General features: G+C 40.9%; 1 protein-coding gene across 1 annotated transcript; it reads left to right on the top strand.

Annotated features, from left to right (window-relative positions):
* The first annotated feature begins 4,635 nt into the window (after positions 1 to 4,635).
* IL5RA (interleukin 5 receptor subunit alpha) lies at positions 4,636 to 19,872 on the top strand. The gene is made up of 10 exons (XM_074914426.1): positions 4,636 to 4,747; positions 5,993 to 6,138; positions 6,684 to 6,822; positions 7,350 to 7,482; positions 7,558 to 7,748; positions 8,706 to 8,851; positions 9,490 to 9,625; positions 12,904 to 13,000; positions 17,834 to 17,915; positions 19,780 to 19,872. The coding sequence occupies exons 1-10, from the start codon at positions 4,636 to 4,638 to the stop codon at positions 19,870 to 19,872; spliced, it is 1,275 nt and encodes a 424-aa protein (XP_074770527.1).
* The last annotated feature ends 378 nt before the right edge of the window (positions 19,873 to 20,250 follow it).

The following is a 20,250-nucleotide window of genomic DNA, read 5'->3' as shown; positions in this document are numbered from 1 at the left end:
CTTGTGCCCCTAGCCTTCTCGCTGGTGGGGTGCTGTGAGAAGCTGAAAAGTCCTTGACTTAGTGTAAACACTGCTTAGCAACAACTAAACCATCCACTGATGTTATTAACATTACTCTCACCCTAAATCCAAAGCACAGCATGCAGCTGCTAGGAAGAAAATTAACTCTATGCCAGCCAAAACCAGGACAGAGCTCTCTGCCCAGTAATAAGCTGTTTATTAGAGAGACATATGGGCTGGCCAGACTTTAGGAGGTCACCTAATTTTTCTCTGTGCCTGATAGCAGGATTTGATTATGAGTGTCATTCCTGGTTAATGTGTTAAATTTCTGCACAAGTCTTCCCTTAACTTGTTTCCTCACTGGTACTTTATAGGCTCTCATAGTATCTTTTGCTGTGTACTGGCTTCTCTTCCTCTGCTTCATGGCTTTTTTAAGTGCAGTATCTGAGCTGGACACAGTGTGTGTCAGTGGAGGCTTTATCAGTGCTGTGCAGAGCGGAAGGATTACTTCATGTGTCTTGCAGAGGACCTCACTTTTCGCTGCCCTGGCGTGCCTTTTACACAAGTGCATGGCATTGTTTATTCCTCTTCAGTTTATGACCCTCTAAAACCCCAGATCCTTTTCTGTGGAACAGATATCTAATCAGCTGATAACTGATTATTTATAGGTAGTAACTTACAGTTGATAATGCCTAAATGCGGTTGAGATCTTGTCCATATTGAACTGCACCCAATTTCTACCAATTTGTCAAGAACATTCCAGTCTTAGCCTCCAAAGCACTCACCTCTCTCAGCTGCTGTCACCGGCACATTTAATAGGGTTCTCTGTACTTGAAATCCAGATTGTTAATGAATGTAAGTCATTAGCCACCTTCTCGTCCTTCCTATAACTCTATTACGTGTAGCCCCATTTTCTGCAGGGTCTTCTCTAGGCCCTTGAGTTGGTTTTTGATGCTTGTCCTGCCTGTGAGCCTAAGTTATCCAGCCCCATGGATCACAGCTCAAAGCTGTCAGCATGAGGTTAGGAAACTGGTCTTGCTCTGGTACTGGTAACTTCTCAAAATACTACTGATGCTCATATGTCTATATAGCAAGAGCATTGGACAAGGTGGTATAAAACCACTGGGCAAAACCTGAGCAGTTTTCCAGCAATGTTTGGATTTGATTTTCCAGGGGAAGAACAAATTAGGATATCAGCAGTGGTTCAGAGCCAGCTGGCAATAGGTTATTTCTTTGCAGTCAGTCATTAAACATTCCTGCTCTTGCACAGTTATTAGAGAATTATCAGAGTATGGAATACAAATAACCCTCAATAAATAAAGTAAAACCATTTCTGGGCTAAACTGTGTGCTTGTATGGAGCCTTCCATCTTGTGGTTAAATCTGTAGTTCCCTTTTTCAATGCATGCTTGTCTAACTTATCATCTGCCATCATTTCTGAAGTACCTATCACATTTGTACTTGAAAGACAGCAGTTATAAAAGAAACCCACAGGGAGATGACCCACAGGATGTTTGAACAGAGCAGACTCTTAACGGAACTTTTGGGACTCCACAGGTAACCTCCTGGGATATCTGTTGTGGTTCATTTTTGTCTTGTTGTGTTTGCTTTGAAGACTGCAAAGGTCCCGCTTTTCAACATCAGCTTTGCCTTACACTGGGAAATGCATCTGGAATTTGCTTCTGACTGGTTGCTTGTGAGATAGTGCAACACATCAGCTATAAGTAAGCAAATCATTACCTTTTAGAGGCTGCTTTCTATGGTTTGGATTTTTTACTGTCCTTTAAGAAGGAGTATACCCTCTGTGAAGGGAATACATTCTTTACCTTCTGCTTATTACTGTTTACCACATATAACTTAACATAATATAATCAAGGCTTTTATTTGTCCTGAGAACTTGCTATATTCATTTTTGTGAGGAGGGCAATCCTCTTGTAGATTCTAGTTAACATCTTTACTTGAATACACTTATTTTGATTCTTTTTTCAGTAATTTCTCACATGAAACACAAAGGGTATCACAGACTGCAAGGTGTTCTTATAGGTCTTATACAGCTACAGCTACAGAAATACCTCTTCCAGAACCTGTATTTTCAATCTTAGTCTGATAGCAAGAAAAAGAAAAATCGCATTTTTGAAAACAAGGCAGGAAAAGATAAACTGAAAAAAAGAACGGGGATAATGATTGAAAACTAATCTGCATTACAGTAACATTTTTTATCCAGTTTCAAATCAGTAAACTGCTGCTCAGAAAATGTTAGGTCAGTGTCTAATATGTGCATGATTTTAGACAGCAAAAGTACATTTGAAAAACTGATCTTTAGGATCTTTTCAAAAGTATAGGGAAAAGAATGTTCCCAGGAAGATTCAGAATCCTTACCTTTTGAGGATGAAGCAAAACAATTCTGTAGTAGCCAAATCCACTTTAAGTAAATCCAAGAGAGCCAGCTTTTTCAGTTGTGCTAAATGCCACAGCAGTCCTGAAACCAACATACATTACTCAAGTTAGTAGAATCCTAAGCAGTTGTAACACATGAGGCTTTTTAAAGATTTTTTTTTTTTTTAAATAATGTTCTGAAGTGATTGCTTTTTTTTAAAAAAAAAGTGAGTGGTCTTAGCAGTGGAACTAATGAAGCTTCTTTCTGAACATCTTGTAGTTGTACCTGATGTCTTATTTGATTAAGGCTTTGACTGCAGATGGGGAAGCACAACCTGTCCCCCATCTCTCTTCTATGCGAGTGGAATGCCCTTTGGTGGGTTCTTGTGTCTTTCTTGCTGAGGTACCTGTTTGACATTACAAGAGCTTACTCTACTTGAAACTGTTTCTTAGCTCTGGGTTTGGTTGTAGGTGGTCGGTGGGAGAGCTCTAAACATTATGGGTGGGTAATGTTACCAGACAGGTAGGATAAAAGCACATACACACACATCTGTGCAGTTCAGAATTGTGTTCCTGGCAGAATTGTACTGGGGTTATTGCTAGTATAAAAATAAGAAGGTAGTTTTCAGGGACTTGAAGTTGATACATTTTTACTTTTAAATAGAGGAAAAAAAGTTATTTAATAGTCTCATCAGGTAAATAAGGCAATGTTTTCTGAAGCAGGAAAGCAAGCCTGATGCCAGCAATTTGTACAAAAGCATATTGGAAATGTGTGTCATGTTCTAGCAGTATTTTTAATTAGTTTTTATCAGATAAAGCAGTTCAGGTGTAGCAGAGATCATGTGCCATTGTAAACTTGTGTTCAGTCCACATAATACCCTCCAGAATAACATAATCTTGTGAAGCAGAGGACTGCATGGTATTCAAGTGGAAAAATCCAAAAGAACAGACTTTTCATTAATGGTAATGCAGTAATAATGGAAATAGTCTTGGAGGCATTGTGTAGGCATAAATGTATGGTGTGAATAATAATTACCTGGTTGTTTGTGATTCACATACATTTTGGAAGAACCACAATGTCTGGCCAAAATGTCTTTCAATAATCCAGCACAGGTAAAAGCAAACCTTGACTCCCCCGGAATAATCCATCAGCAAACACCAGAGGTCCAGTTAGCCTTGTGCACATTTTGGCTAGCAGAATAGCAGATACATACAAAATCTGAATATAGATAACGAGTGGACCTGGACATTAAGAAACACACTGTATTGTAGATTATGTGTCATTTTAATGAAGTCAGCATTCATACACCATTGTGAGAGTTACAGTATACCAGAAGTACTCCAACTGTGATCAATTGGAGTGCTTCCAGTCCCTGTGTTATTTATGGGAGGTTCAGGGAGAACTGATGGGTTAAAGATGCTTTCTCTGCTCATTACCATCTGAAAATATTATGTTTTCCATACAAGCAATTGCTGTAGTGCCCCAGGGAAGCTGTGCGATTGAGCTGGGAGGGCGTATTTCTCTTCAGTAAGAACATTTTGGAAAGCTGCTGTTCTGTATTTCCATGTTGTTTATATTAGGTTATACATGAATGATTACACACAGACTTTTTTTCTCCCAGTACTTCATGAAACAATCTATAGGAAGCATAAGAACACGCTGGGTTTAAGCATTAAAATAGTTGTTTGGTTAAATCCGAAACAAACAAAATTTTTTCTCTTACATCCAATAATTAACACTGGAGAATTAGCCTTGAGGTGAGCACTGAGACAGCTTCTTTAGTGAGCTTTATTAAAATAGAGACTGGAAAGTAAATTCCAGTAAGTAGGTGTTTTATATATAGTGGCATCTAAAAATATGGTTATTTCTGTTCTTGGCATAAATGGGACTCTACTGAAAGCCAGTATACCTGAACCCGACTCACTCCTCTCCATGGGGAGATGCTCTAATTCTGTGACTGCTGCTCTGAACATCCACACATGACAGTGTTTGAAACCAGTAGCTTTTTCAAAAAGGTCTGGCAAAAGCAAAGGGAGCAAAATGAAATGTGGTTGGTGGTACTTATATTAAATTTAGCTTGACAAGATGAATTTTCCTGCAAGGAAAGGAGAAGAGTCTATCCCCTGCAAGGTAGCAGTTTCATTCTTTTGATCATGTGGATATACCATGTTCCATGGTTTGTGTGCTTAACACTTGTGATTGTGTTCATTTTTAGGTATCAGCCTCTGTAAAATGGTGACCAGGCACATATGCTGATACATGGCCGTTCTCATTTACCATCTAATGATTATGGCCAGCACGATGAGAACTTTTCTGATCCTCCTTTGGACAACAAACTTGGTTCAGACAAACATACCTCAAGCTGCAGGAGGTAAGGCATTTTCCTCTACACATGAATAAAACAGTCTGTGGCATGCTGTGAGTACAGGACCACCAACGACCATGCTGTGTTAACATGCTTCCTGGGATGGTTGTACCTCCGTCTCTGTTAGACTGCTCCCAGGCAGTGCCTGAGGACACTTCTGCTTTGAGAGGAAGAGCCATGAGGCATGTAGATGCAAGCTGTGCCATGCCACTTGCCCTCTGGGCTGGAAGTAGTTCCTGGCCTGGTTTATTCAACAATTTAATCCAGCCAGAGCAAAGGCATTTTTCCAGATAGCAGTTTTACTTCCAGGAACAAATCTGCAGTTAGCTGCAGAAACATGGCAACAAAAAGCATTGCTGGCATAATCCTGGTGTATCAAAACTTTGATGGTGACATTTTTTGTGGCCATCTCAACAAGGAACATTTTTTAAGAATAGTTTGCGTCAGGGTTTTCTGAGCCTTTATGAGGCGGGTTTCCTAATGCAAGGTGCATGCTTGAAAATTGAACTAGTGAGCATCAAAGGTTGAAATCATGGGAGAAGTGGGGACTGACATCCCTCAGCTGCCTTGGAGATGGTGATTAAGGGAGGACAGGCTCTGAAGAACTCTAGAAATGGAGGGGAGTAGATTGATTATTTCATTGCCTTGCTATTTATATGCTAACATCTTCCCCCAGCATGAGATCTCCCTCATTTCCATGTGAGCTCCAGGAATCCCTCTTGCCCTGTCGCTTTAAATTATCATTCCCATCCTTCTATGTTTTCTTCCATTTGTGCTTAATTCCTCTGTTCATCATTTTGTTTCTTCTCTCACATATAACTTTTTGTGGCTGTCAGCCTTCTCTTGGAAAGCCCCCACAGTATGCTCTTTTGCAAGCTTATGTGTGAGAATTGTTCATACAGTTGATTACTTGATCAGCCCTGTTTCAGTACAGATGCCCAGTGTCTATGTGGCTATAAGAATCCAGTTGTAAAACACGAACCTAATTAACAAGCCAAGTGTAATATAGCATTGTGATTTTCAAGTTGAAACTGCTGTAAAAAATAATGTTTTAAGTAAACCTTTATTTGATGAAGTTTTGATTGTTATCTATTTTTTGAATATTAGAAGCATTTTATAAGAAGCTGTTGAGATAATATAATATTGAAACAAAATTATTTCCTTGTATTGCTCATTGCTTGTAAACAGTTATTGCTCTAAACAATTCACTGGATTACTGTGTTATGAATATTTTTGTTTTCTTCTTTACAGTTCAGGTTTTCCCACCTGTTAACCTGACCCTTACAGTCTCTGCATTAGCACAAGTACTTTTACACTGGAAACCAAACCCTAATCAAGAACAAAAAACCTACACTATTAGATATGATGTGAAAATCCTAAGTCCTGTGCCTGAAGAGGTAGGATAAAAAATAAGTCCAGCATCATATGCAGGTTAAATTCCTGTTAAGTTAAACGTATTGCACCAAACTGGGGTGCAGTAGGTGTGACATATTGAATACTTTTTCTTTCCTATCAATAACATATACTTTGAGCACTGGCAGATCTGCTGGGACAAGGGTTAGCAGCCTGGGAACTGGCAGTCTCTGCAGTGTTCATCTTGCGGGGGAAGCTGGATACCGGTTTTAAGTGGTATCACTCCCAATTCAAGTCAGCTCAATTAACATTAATGCCAGGGTATCATCCACGTGTCACACCATGTTTCATCACAGCTGTATGGTATAGACAAAGTTTTAAGATAAGGGTCCTGCTTTCTTAAATGAGAAACCTTACACACTTCTTTTGTAGATCATTTGTACTCTCTAGCTTTATACACTTAATATAACCAGCTAAGCTAGCTGGCTCATTTGCCTCTTTGCGAAGACCAGCTCAGTCTTTGCAGGTCCTTTAATTCAGCTTCCATCACATGTGATGCTTTTTTGATACTTTTTTTTTTATTTTTAAGTATGATACAAAGAAGACTCACAGTATCCGAACAGCTACGCTGCACAATGGTTTCTCTGCACAAGTTCGGACATTACTTCTCCATGATGACCTTCAGATGAGAAGTGACTGGGTGAAGGAAAAAATCCCACCTCTGCCAGGTAAGAAGAAATGTCGGGGGGGGGGGGGGCGGATTTCTGTTCTGCCCCAGTCTGTGGAGTAGACATCAAAAGGTGACAGGTTTAATACTCGAAAAATGCATCATTTTCCCCTCTACGTGCTACACTGATCTTACAAAATTATTAATTCATGCCTTTCCCTACTGCTGTGAAGCCTGGAGTAAAATCTGGAGGTGCAGAACATGGATAACCCATATAAAATTTTCTAAAAACTCCTTGCTAAGGCTAAGATAACCTACTTTCATATGCTCCAGAATATTAAAAGATCATGTTGCCTTGGTGCATGTGAAAGATGTAATGGTGCTGTGTGGTACAGCTTTACTTACGCTGTTTGGGAATCTTCAACCAGCCATAACTGATAGACCTCTGTGATAAGGAAGAGAATTGGATACAACAGGCATAGATATAATGGACCAAAGACTGTAAACAAAGTGTTTTAGCAACATTAATTTCTTATGACTTTCGTAATAAGGTTTTTCTTTCTGCTTTATAATTCCTTGACTCTCTAGGTACTCCAGAGACATCTGTCACTAATTTGTCCTGTGTTACTCGCATCACCATTTCTAGTACTGTTTCTCTCCATTGCACTTGGCTTCCTGGCCAAGGGGCACCTGAAGATACCAAGTACTTTCTATTTTACAGGTTGGTGTTTTCTCCCATTTTAGTCAGCAGTGAATTTCTTTAAGAGCATCAAGTCTCATAAGTATTTTAATTCAGGTATGAGACATACACTGAAGAATGTCAAGATTATATCAAGGACAAGTGGAACAGAAATACTGAGTGCAGATTTTCAGTGACTCATATTGACCCTGAAGAGGTTGACAAGCTCATTGTAATACACATTAATGGGTCTAGCAATTACGCTGCAATCAAGCCTTTTCAGCAGTTATTTAACCAAAATGCCATTGGTGAGTAGAAATATATATTTTTTAAAAAAATTTTTAAATGTCTAGCAGGCTTGTCAAAAGATTTGTGGGAGAATACTACTGGATTGAATGGTTCTGAATGCAGGTGAAAGTATGTGCTAGTTTTGCATAGACATCTTAATGAAATTGGAAGAGATTATAAGACAGAAATGGATGGTTTTAACTAACTTTGATTTTATTATTTTAAATTATAGAATGACCAAAATAAAGTTAGGAAGACAGTTAGTTATTCTGTTTGTTAGTCAAACCATTACTTCCAATATTAACTTTCAATTGTTTTAGTCAATACACCTTCAAGTACAGTTTTTACTACCTTTTTATTTTACAGCCTTTAAGTTAAAAAACCCCACATGATGTCCAAGATAACCATGCCCTTTTAAAGAAAGGCATTAGACTGTCGAATAAATGGTAGTATCAGCCATAGACTATCATCTTTCACCTATCCAAATAATTTCTTTTCCTTCATTAGCCCCATGCCTTTCACTTTTTTGTAAACAGGTTACATTTCCCTTTTTCCTAGCTTCACTAAGATAACACAGTTGCTGTATTTCTTAGAAATCATCCCCATAGTAGCTGCTGATCCATTCATTTGAATTTGTTCCAGCTTTCAGCAACTTTCTTGGTTTCATCTGTTTTTTTCCTGAAGTTTTTCTAACTGTTCTATTATTAATTTAATGCTTTTGTGTAAATTAATTGAAGAAATTCTTCCCCCTCTTCAGTCTAGTTTTCCAAAACTTTTAAGTGGATTTTTAAAACTGTTTAACTGTTTTCGGCAATATAGTTATTTCTCCTAAATTCTTATCTTTTCTGTCCAATATGTGTAATAAAGACAAGGATTATAGGTCCCACTTGGAAACACTATGAGGTTGTAAAATGCTCCGATTGTTAGTATTTAAACTTTGCTCTATAAATAACTTACCAGTAGTTTTCTTTTTGTAGAGAAAGTGAATGTTCCAAGAAATGTCACTGTATTCTTAGAGCAAAACGATCTCCTGGCCACATGGGAGAAGCCAATTTCTCCTTTTCCTAAAGAATGTTTTGAGTATGAATTTTACCTCTTCAACTTGAAGTCAGGTAACAAGCAGGTAATTGCTTCTCTGATGTCCAAGAATTGCACAGTATTCCTGTCTCTGAGCTGACTGTCCTATATAGCTAGAATTTGCCTTTATGCAACCTGCTGAAAAAGTCTTCATATTCATGGATATGTTACAAACATTAAAAGATTTAAAATAAAACCTTCTGTTAGTACATTTTTAAAACTGGACTTTTGGTGAAACTTGTGACCCATTTGTGACTAGGGTTCAGAAAAATCAAAGACTCATCAATTTTTCATATTTTTCCTCTTTTTCTGGATGTCATTTATGTTTGCAACAAACTATCCCCAAGTGACCTAGGAAAACAGAAGGACGAAAATTGGAGTTATTCAGTTTTATGCACCTGGGTTCAGAACAATAGGAGGATGGATAATCCTGAAAATCCAGCACTAAGTGTTTTAAGGAAGAATGCAAAAATTAGGAATATTTCAAGAACGTGGCTTGAAATATTGGTGTATTAGGAGAGAAATGACACCTATTGATATAGAGATCTTACTTCAAAAGCAAGGCCAGATGCTCACAGTTACTCTAGAGTTTTTAAAAAATAAAAAGATAAACATGATTAAAGTTTGTTTTCTGAATTGCTTAGTCTTAAGTAATCTATAACTACAATATTATTTTCCTAACAGATCTTGAAAATATCCTCAAATGACTTCAGATTACGGATTGATGTTACCAGCAGGTATTCCATACAAATAAGAGCTAATCATCACATATGTTGTACGAGAGGATTTTGGAGTGACTGGAGTGAAGTTATTTATGTTGGTAAGAATGACATGCTTCTGTCTTGTAATGAATATTATTACATTTCTGGAAAGCAAATACTGCCTAATCATGAGCATGCACAACATCAAGTAATTTTAATAGAAGCCAGGAAAATAGGTATTTGAAGGAAGAAACTGACTTGTTAATGCCAACGGGAGTTAAATCGGTGTTCCATAAAAATGAAAAAAATTTTTCCAAACAATCTTTCAGATATATTGCTGAATTTTTAGACAGTGTTTGGTTTTCACATGCTTATGTTTTCAGAGACTGCTTTAAACTAGCTTAAGGCTTAAACTCTAGGTAAGGCCTTTTAGTTGCATTACTTCTTTAGTTTACACATGTGTTTCCCTGGCATGCATTATGATATTGGTGCTGGAATTTAATATGAGTGATCATGTCAACTATTACTTTATGGAAGCTATCTGAACTCTTAAATGTTGAGGGAAGAAAAAAGAGCATGGTTTTAGCATTTTTGGAACATGTTAATTTGCCCCATTTTGTTCTGTATTTCCTGCTTGTTGAACATGTTTTTATGGAAATAACAGTTTCTTTATCACAGCACGTTATCAACTGTTTCTTCTTAGACATCCTCCTTTGCTCTTATCTTTTGAGTTTCTTAACTTCCTGGTTTTCACTTAAAAAAAAAAAAAAAAAAAAAAAGACCCTTTCACTCTCCTGTTTACTGTAATTTTCCCTCCTATCTATTTGCTAGTGCATGCAAATCTGTTGATGTTTTGCCTTCTCACTCTAACATGTTCCCTTGACCTTCCACCTGGCTCCACAGCACTGGAAAGCCCTTGGGAAAAGAAGCTCAGCAACCCAACCACTCATTCAGGGCAGAGCAGGGCTGACCAACATCTCATTAATTAAGAAAGCTGGGTTTGTTTATTAGCCTCATGCACTTATCTGGGAAATATTCTGATGAGACCAACTTTAAGACCAATAGACCTCTTCTGTGCCCAGTTCTTGAGAAAAACACTGGCCTAGACTGTCCATCTTGTAGCAGCAATCCTCTAGCTGTCAAAAGCTGAAACACAGTTCTGGATCCTGTCCTTGGGCGGTGGTGATCAAACCCTGTGAAATGCAGCCATATGCTGCCAAAGTGGCCTTGTAAAACTGCACCTTGATACCATCTGTCTCTAAAAGGTTGTTTAGAAGCACTGCGGTCAAACAAAACTAGGTAAAAAAATCATCAGTGCAGCTGAATGGGCTGGACACCTTCATTAACTACGCACAGCAGCCCAATATGAATCAAATCTTTGAAGCTGCAGGTATATGTGAACAGCCACTGCCAGAGTTCACAGCTTAAAAGATCCACAGGTCAAGTTTGGGGCTGAGATGTACATACAATCCTGTTCTGATTCTGCTTTCCCATCAAGGCTGAAAGATTGGAGGGCCTCTCTATGACAGCCAGAGCACTTTTGGAGCTGTCTCTGCTGCACAGCGTGAGGATGACTGAGGAACCTGGAAACGTCACCGTTATAGGCACCTCTACTCGTGCACTGCACGTATCAAATATGGAAAATTCATTCTGGTGATTAAAAATAAAATAAAAAAAATCTTCCATAAAAATTTACTTAAATCTCAAAACTATCCAAGGTTAGGTCCAATACTTCAGCTTTTCTTACAAAAAGGGGTTTTTAGAGGCTTGTTGCAGTTCACCAACACAATACAGGTTACTGCATAGGTCTCAGGATTTTGGTATGAACTTCAGCCAGTCCCATTAGTGTTGCTGTTAACTTGCTCTGTGGCTCTGAGGAAGTGTCATCTGTTCCCTCTGTTTCATGGAGGACATGGACAGCTCTCACCAGGCAGGTGCATGGGCTTGTGCTGGTTCTGTGATGTGCGGGGCTGGCCCAGTACCTCCAGGCACCTCGGAGAGAAGCCCGAGGAGAAGCACCCAGGGCGGGTCCTCAGAGCCACAGCACAGCCTCTGCCATTGCTGCGTGTCCCTCACCTTAGTCTGAGTTGCAGTGACACTTAGTGTGGCCTGATCATGCCTTTCTGAAGCCATTGCCAACCGACAAAAGATGGAAGAGACTTAGGACCCTTCCATTTTTGGTTTCGAAAACAGAGGCACTTCCCAGACATCACGCTGGGAGGCTTAAAATTGGTTTATGGTACTTAACCATTTTTTACAGTTTGCTGCCCCAGTCATCCTCAAGACTTACATGAGTAAGTCTTAACCCATGGAAAGTTACATCCTAAATCTTATTTTCTTGAAAGAAAAGTGGTAACCCTGCAGACAAAATAAACCATCCTAACCCATCTGAAATTGTGAGGCTGACTGTATACCCCGTCTGGGTGACACGGAGGCACAGGATGGGTTACACAGGCTGGCTCATGGCATCATCCACACACTGCTCCCAGGGACTGCCCTGCAAGCACAGCCCTCAGCAGAGACAGCAGGCTGAGCTCCTCATTTCTCAGAAACAAATCTGGCCACAATTGAATACAGTTTTGTCTACAGCACCAATGAACCCAACACTCCTGCTGCTGGCCGATTTATGTCCTTTCAATTACCTGGTAATGGCAGTGCTGACACCTTGATTCATAGGACAGGTACTTATCGTAAGCACACATGGACTTGGCAGCCTTTTGAAAACACAGTTCAATGTAAATGTTTTTGTTATATTGCATAATGTGACACAAAATAATGGTTGTGGTCAATGAGCAATGCCTTTTCAAAACAGAAACATTGACCTTGATAGAAATACCTGTGTCTGCTCACAGGCAGAGGCAGTAGAGAAACTTTTCCTCAGGAAATGTTATCAGCAACCAGCTCACAAGAAAAATGAGGGGTTTCAATGTCTCTTTTACAGGCAAATTTAGGAAGCCAGAGAAATCCATTTCCTGTCTAGAAAGGATTAACAGAAATTAAGAATGGTTTAATGGGAAACAATTTGTGCCTGAGATTATTAGCAAACAGTCTTTGTCGAGTACCAGTCATGTGCTTGCTTTGTGGCATTGTGTGTCTCAGGACGGCAGCTAACAGACCATATCATTCTTCTGGTGGCCCTGGCTCTTCATGTTTTTTGGCTTGTTCTCTCCTTCATGTCAAAATGAAAGAAATTTAATGCTGAAATTAGAAAGTCTGTTTCATAGATATTGTTCCTTAAGCTTTGCATTTTGTTTCTACTTCTAGATAGCAAGTTTTCATCATTCACACATTAATTTGTGATCCGAATATAAACACTTAAAACATCTGATGATAGCTTTTGTGAGAGTGTGTATAAAATGATCTGCACTAAAATATTTATTTTTTTCTTGAAATCCAGGACAAAACAAACTGGAGAATCTCATAGCCTGGATTCTTGCTGTGCTCTGTGTGTTCACATGCTGCACATTCCTGCTCATTGCTATAATATGCAAAACGTAAGTATTATCTTTTAAATTACAGCATAACTAAGGACTAGGTGTTCAACAGATGGGGGATGTTAAAAGCATTGCTTTATTTTAAGAAAGGGCACCAAATTTGGTATTCAAACATAATTATACAAAGCAAAAGTCCTGAAAAGTAATAATAAGCCTCATTAATTACCAACAGTAACATTCAGCAAAATTGGTGGGGTAAGAGGGTGTTCAAAGTTCAAAATCTTTGTCCTTATTGCATTTCTTCACTTAAATGGATCTGGTCAATGGATCTGGTCAGGTCAGTGATTTCCCCAGGAGGTCTCCGTCTTTAACCCTGGTGAAAGCTGCTGAGAGCATCTTTCATGGCTAAAATGTACAGGCCAGTATTTTCTCAGACACGTCTAGTTCAGCCTGCAGACCTACACTCTAGCTGGGGCCCTGGGCATGTAGTCTGAGTTTCAGTTAGCATCAAAGGAGTATGGAAAGTGCTCTGAAGAGGTAAAAATTCACTGCTCCTGTACTTGCTGCTCCTTTCGACCTCTTAATAGGAGCAAGTGCATCGAACTATTGTTTGCTTTGAGTTTGTCAACTATTTGTTTAGTTTATTTTTAATTACTACAGAGGTTATGGATGCTGTATAGTAAAAGTCATATAGACAAACTTCCCAAAATGTGCTGTGAAGAAACCCAGATACACTTCGGATTTCTGTAGCTGTGACTAGTCAAATCCAAGTAATAACTTAAAGAATCAATGTAATTACAAGCCTCTCCCCTGAAACATACATCAAGCAGCAATTATGAGTCCACAATAGCCACAACTCCCAGTAATGTAAGTGCTGTCCTTGACTCTGCTAATTTCTTAATAATTTCCTTAATGCCTTTTAATTTATTGTTCATCCTGATGTGTCCTTGGCTGGCTGTTTTCCTTTCCATACTGCAGTTCCTTTATCAAATAAAGGTCTTGTCTACAGGAATGTTACATTAGAATAACTGTTATTAACTCCCCCTAAAGTGTCTGGTGTCTATGATAACCTGTTCTTAAGTCAATTTAATTAGCACAGCAGGTCTCAATAAGCAATCCTTTTTTGTAACAAGATAGATTAATTCCCCAGAGTTTATTCATGTTGTGCTTCGTATGCACTTGTTCCCGGCTACGCTGCCTTGATGTATTGGTGGAAATCCCCAAACGGCTCTTATGTCACTGATTCTTTAATGGATTGACCTGTCTCTATAGCTGTAGGTCCTCCACTGCTCCAGCAGCATCTTCATCAGCTCTCTCCTCTCTCTTTTGGACAGCAAAACACCACCAGTTAGTAGCAGTCATACTGTTCCATGTTTTCCTGTGGAGTTCTGCAAGTATTTGGATATTATGCAGTTACCCCCTGCGGCGATCCTGAAACAGCTACAGGGGGAGCAATAGGTATAGGGAAAGACTCCTACTCAAGAACCAGCTTGAAGATGCTGTACTAATGCATTTTATGAACTTTAATACATTAGGCAAATTAAAGCTAGCTTTTCCAGGTCCGGCTGCATGATGCTACACAGGTTGCTCTAGGAGTTTCTCTCTGCCTGGCTAGGATATAATTCCCTAGCACCCAAACGCTCATTATTTTCCATCTTTGCCAAAGTGATTAAAATTTATCTGCTTGCTGCACTGAATTCCATGAAGTTGCTAGCTTTACTCCACCCTTCCCAAGGTGCTTCTTGCCACTTCTCTAATCCCCCAGCATGTGCTGGGAGGAGGTGGGAAGTGTAAGAAGATGAAACACAGTGCTTAGCCTGCTCATTTGTTGTATCTGCAGATATTAAAAAAAGAAAAATAGAACAGGTTCCCTAGATTACAGTTTCATTAGTACTCGCAGTTTTTACTGCTCCTGAAAATTCATGAAGTGCACCATGCAATTCAAGCCACAGAATCATTTCAAATTTCATACAATTTGAAGCCATTATAAGGACTTTCATTACAGCAAAGAGTTCTGGCAATTTCTCTGTGTGCTTCCTGGTGATTGCAGTCATCAGAGATACAGCCCACCGTTTGGCAGATGCTACAAGGCAAAGGAGCCCTTTGGGACTGTTTGGATAGTCTTCTCCCTTCACTTACTTGCAGTAGCTGATGGGGTTAACTGTCTTGATAAAAAGCACAACGGAACATTTTCCTAGTTTGCCCTTTGTCTCTATGAATGCACATCTTCTGCAATTCCTTACGCTGTACATTTGGAATAACATTTTCTCCTGGAGGTGAGCCCACAGGAGGATGTAGTTAATAACTTGCTCCCAGCTGCCCTCCACTTCATTGACATGAGGCCAGTCAGTAGCTGTCCATACCCAGAAATCAGTGTGGTCATCCCAGCCTCCACCAGGTACCCCTCCCTCCTCTGCACCCCACTCCAGTCCATGACCATCAGTCAACAGCCACCCGCTACAGGGAAGTTGTTTGGAAAATGTCACGGGGAATCTCGGTGGAGGCAAGATACTAGAAAAGGCACTCTAATTTACTGTGAAAATAAATATTTTATCAATCTCATCGTAGCAGTTAGAAGAAGGAAAAGAAGAACTTGCTCAAGTACTTATTTCTCTTTATTTATCTTCGGCCTTTTCATGTCACAGCCTGTGGAAAAAGTGGCAAATTTCAGAAAGACAGACACAGCACAATAACTGGAGGCCCTGAAACGCTGAGTTAAGGCATGAGGGTCCCGTGGGGTGTTTCCAAAGCCTGAAGGTCCAAGTAGCACTAATGGAAAGGGCCATGCTCTAACCCGTGTAGAGACAAGCAGGGATAACTGGAACACTTTTTGTGACAAGATATTTAATCACATAACACCACCTTTTCAGTGTCCTGCAAAAAAGAACAAGACCATTCTGAGGGCACCACTGTCACCACCCCCACCAACGCCTCACTGCAAAGACTTGCACCTGACGGGCAAGCAGTCCCCTCGAACACGTGTGCTTCTGCCTCACTCTGTTGGGCGTTTGTACACCCTTCCTTAAGTGTTTCTGTTCCAGAAGCAACATGTAACTTACGCTTTTTGCTGACTCAATAAATAATTTTGATATGGCTCCATCACAATCTTTTATTGACAAACAGACAACTAGAAACGCGCCAATTTCAAATGAGACCAAATCTTGTTGGTTATATTGCACAGCAATACCTAAAATCAAAACCACACTCAGAGCTGAAATAAGGTGCAGGTGAAATCCTGTGGCTTCTAGGGCCTTCCTCCTGAGAGGCTTGGGAGATGTGAGGGAGTGCAGGAGTCATGAAGACAACAGCAACTGCAAAGCTAACCTGGGTGTGGTCACAATGACCTAACCCTTAGCAGGAAATTTGAGAAGAGTAGAGATGATGCCAGGTGCTGTAGCGTTAATACTGACACTCATCCTGGTCCCACTCCTGAGTTACTACCAGCAGCCACCTGACTGTCTCACTCTGCGGGTGGTGACCTCACAGCCTGACTTGTCCTCTGCAGCCAGCAATGGTTGGACTGCATTCAGGGTGTCAACAAAGCGGATGCAAATGTCTCCTAAAAACAAACTCACTTAAACCCTGCTTTTCCGCCCCGTGTTCCCACTTTTACCTGTACACCTCCATCACAGACCCTTGTCCAGGTCCAGCAGTGGGGAGACGTCCCATAGCTTGCTTGGTCAGGTCCATCATGTGAGCAGTGGTACGGCCCTTCCCTTTGTCTCATAATTAATTAAGCATCAGTGTCTCCTTTCAAGGCAGCAGCAGCTCAGCCAGGAAGGTTTAGCTCCAAAGTGATAGTCAGAAAACATTATTCCTTCTTAGCTCCCTGGTGAGGGGGAATAATAGGCTAAAAGAAAACTTGACAGAACTCAGAAAGGTTTTGGAAGAAGAATAGTTGTAAGAACATAAGCACTGAACTAACCAGACATCAGCCAGGAAAACTGTCATGAAATGAACAGGGCAGAGGAGCAGATCTGCCCTTGGTCCCAGCAGCGAGCTTCCAGACCTTGGCCACATCTCTGCTTCACGGATATCAGGCTTGCTCCGCAGAACAGGTCCCAGATGCTAATTCTCTTCTAAATCATGTAATCTTCACTCAGGTCAAGTTCCCGTTAAAATCTGGCCCTATTTGGACATTGTGCTATCCAGGGGTAGAGATAGTGAACGCGTTTTGGCAATTGAAATGTGAAGTCTGTACTCTGGGATATATCAAAGACAAGTAAAAGTTCCCTCTGCAGCACTTGCTATCACAAAATTACATATGCCTGTATGCTTGAGCCAGACTAAAGGGTGTCAGGCAGGGAAGGAGTATCTCAAAGGGTGTTAGCAGGATGAGTTATTACACTGCTAAGCAGAACCGTTTACTGTCAGCCATCTCTGGTCCCATTCCTTGTCTACTCCTTGTTCCCTCAGCACACAATTATTTGCAGTTGTTCTCCTACCATAAGATGCTGGCAGATTATGTCCAGAAACCAAAGTGTGAGCAAGAGGCAGCCTGTCTTGACTGTCCAAACAAGGTACATGACAATGCAGCCCTTGGGAAGAACACGAGTGTGAACAGACAGATCAGAGCAATTAATTTCTCTCCAAGACAGGCTGTTAAAAAGCCACGGCAGCGCCCCTTGGATTGGACTTTCTCGCCCAGCTCTTGGCTGCGATGGGAGAGGCTGATGGGGGAGAGTGTCAGCCCACCACCTCTTTGCCATCCGCATGTCCTCGGGGTCCAGCAGTGTCCTGTGAAGAATGGCACACCGGCCTGGTCCTTGGGGGGGCTCTGGTGGACCATTATCCATTATTTTGGCCCCTTTTGATTTGCTGGTTTGTTTGCTTGTTGGATATGTCATCTAAAAAGCAATCCTTTCACATCCCTCCACTACTGTTTTTTTGCAGAAACCATGTATGGAGTAAACTGTTTCCACCAATTCCAGCACCCAGCAACAAATTCAGAGATCCCTTCCCAAATGACTATGAGGTAAAATAACATTTTAGTCACTTTTTTGTTGTTGTTGTTTTGACTAGAAGGAATGCTTGTGTTTCTGTGGCGCTCTTGCCTTGTAAGGCTGTAAGCATACAGCTTGTACTGCTCAGTTAAAGCCTTTTGACCTCTTAGAGTTTCTAATATCCATATTAAATGTGGACTATGCTGTCAAACATGTTGTGCAAAACATGCCAAATGGGGAATTCATGGGTGCAGTTAATGTAACAATACTCACAGCCCTGACTATAACAGCGAGTTAGCCATCAAATTTAGCAATTTGTCAGGCTGTTCTTGCAATCACAACTGCTGCAGACAGTTCTCACCTGGCTGTGTGGCCACTTCCTCTGCAAGGACAGGGCCCAGGCTACAGGAGCTCTGGATCTGGCCTTTTTTGTAGATGAAATGTTTTGGGAAGGGTTAAAAATGAACAAAAGGATTAAGTACTATTGCCGAGTGTTTTCTAAGACGCAGAAAATTTCAGGGACATGGTGCCCTACCTACAGATCTGCCTTTTGTATGGAAATGCAGTTGCTCCTTCCACTGAGCACAGCCAGACAGATAGCTGGAGGTTGACTCCTGAAGAGCTGATTTATTTTGTGAAATCTAACAATGGGAAATGTTTTGGTCCTACTGTTAAGCTGGTCTTAAGCCTTATTATGTTTGCTGTTACTTCCTGATAAATACATTTGCCTTACAGATAAGATAAAACTCCTCATTGTCTGCTTAAGAGAAGTGCTGCTCAGTAACTTGATTTTAATTTGTCCCCTTAGAATAGGGGTTTGATTTTTGGGGTATTGTTCTTATTCCATGGTCCAGTCAAGGAAACAGGCTTAAAAGATTATGATATAATGTTTGTCTTTAATTAAAGTCACTGGTGTAAAATAACACGACTTAGGGTATCACAAATAAGAATATGAGAAATAGCAAATATTAACACTGCAGCTAGAAAATGTGAACTCACAAAGGCTGTTTCACATTATCAAAATCAGCCCTGCCTTGTATTTAGTCATCTCTTTAATTAAAGTGAGCTCGCGGCCGGTGGACAATACTGGCTGGAGCCTTTCTGCTGGCACCGTGGCCACAGCCCTGGTGTCTCTGCCGATACCACTGTGAGACTGAAATCCCCAGCAGCTGTTTGTTGTGAGCATTCAGTTCCTAAATTTGTAACGCAGAGGCATAAGGTGACGAAAGCCCCACACCATGGTGGCAGCATGGTCCGTGGGAACCACTCTGCCTCCTGCCACCCTTGCAAGCTTCCCAGCCACTGAACTACTGCTTTCTGTGAGTCACCCCAGGCTGGCATACCTGCTTGTGCAACTCTGCTCAGTCCTGAGGGGCGGGGTTGTGGCCCCACAAGTGGGCTTTGATGCTGTGTATTCTGAAAAAGCTGAGTGTGCCCTGTAACATGCCCTCCCGCTCCTCCTGCAGCTCTTCGTCCTTGGCTACTGAGGGGTGTCTGGTGGGCCACCCTGGTCAGCTGTGTTGTGCAAAACTTACCAAATGGGAAAACTGTGGGTGCAGTGGGCTACTGGCCTGAGGGACAGTGATGAGAAGCCCCGTGAGAACGTCAACAGGAATGTGAACTTTCTGTCAGAGTTCTTCTGTTGAACCCAATGCTCTTTTTCAGCTCTTACCTCACAAAACTTTTTGGATTAATCCCTAAATGCACCAACTTGAAACACAGTGCTTTGCAAAACATGTTGTTCAGTGAGGGCTTTGCACCATTTGTTTCATAATGAATATTCAACACAGGCTTAAAACAATATGTCATGACTCCTCTCTCTTAATTAGCACAGTTTAGTTGATAACCTCAGTTCACCTCCCAGTTCGCCAGTTAAAAGCAGTGTTTGCTTTCCAGAGAGCACGTACCTGCACCAGCGAGACAGAGACTGAGTTTGGCAGCTTCTCTGAAGATCTCTACTGCAGTGCCCTCGACGACTCTGTCTTCTGAGAGGCTGCAGGGCCCTGGCACGTCACCCAGTGTCACCGGACCGAGCTTCGTGTCACCTCCGCTGAGATGGCATTTCCAGCCAGGGGAGGAAGATTTGCTTCCACGAGGTGCCTTGTGTAATGATAAGCTATTAAACAAAAAGTCCCAGTTTAAACAGGATATAAGTACATGGTACAAGGCTGTGTAGGAAAAAAAAGATCTGTAAAAGAGCTAGTGGCTTTTTTTTGGTTGACAGCTTAATCTTTTGGATTTTTGTTTTGTTTTAAATAACTCTGTCAACTCAAGACTCAAAATGCCAACTGGGACTTGGCACAGCCCTGTGTATGGCAGCAAGGTACTCAGCTGTGGTCCCTGGCAGTGGCCAAGATGGGTCAAATA

This window comes from Athene noctua, chromosome 10 (assembly GCF_965140245.1).
Source record: "Athene noctua chromosome 10, bAthNoc1.hap1.1, whole genome shotgun sequence".
Taxonomy (NCBI): Eukaryota; Metazoa; Chordata; class Aves; order Strigiformes; family Strigidae; genus Athene; species Athene noctua.
The sequence above is the reverse complement of the archived record's forward strand: the minus strand, read 5'-3'. Positions and strand labels throughout refer to the sequence as shown.

Coding starts and splice junctions, on each gene's coding strand:
- IL5RA (XM_074914426.1), top strand. CDS start 4,636: ATGGCCGTTCTCATTTACCATCTAATGATTATGGCCAGCACGATGAGA. Junction 4,748..5,992: donor CATACCTCAAGCTGCAGGAG/GTAAGGCATTTT, acceptor TCTTCTTTACAG/TTCAGGTTTTCCCACCTGTT. Junction 17,916..19,779: donor CCTTCCCAAATGACTATGAG/GTAAAATAACAT, acceptor TTTGCTTTCCAG/AGAGCACGTACCTGCACCAG.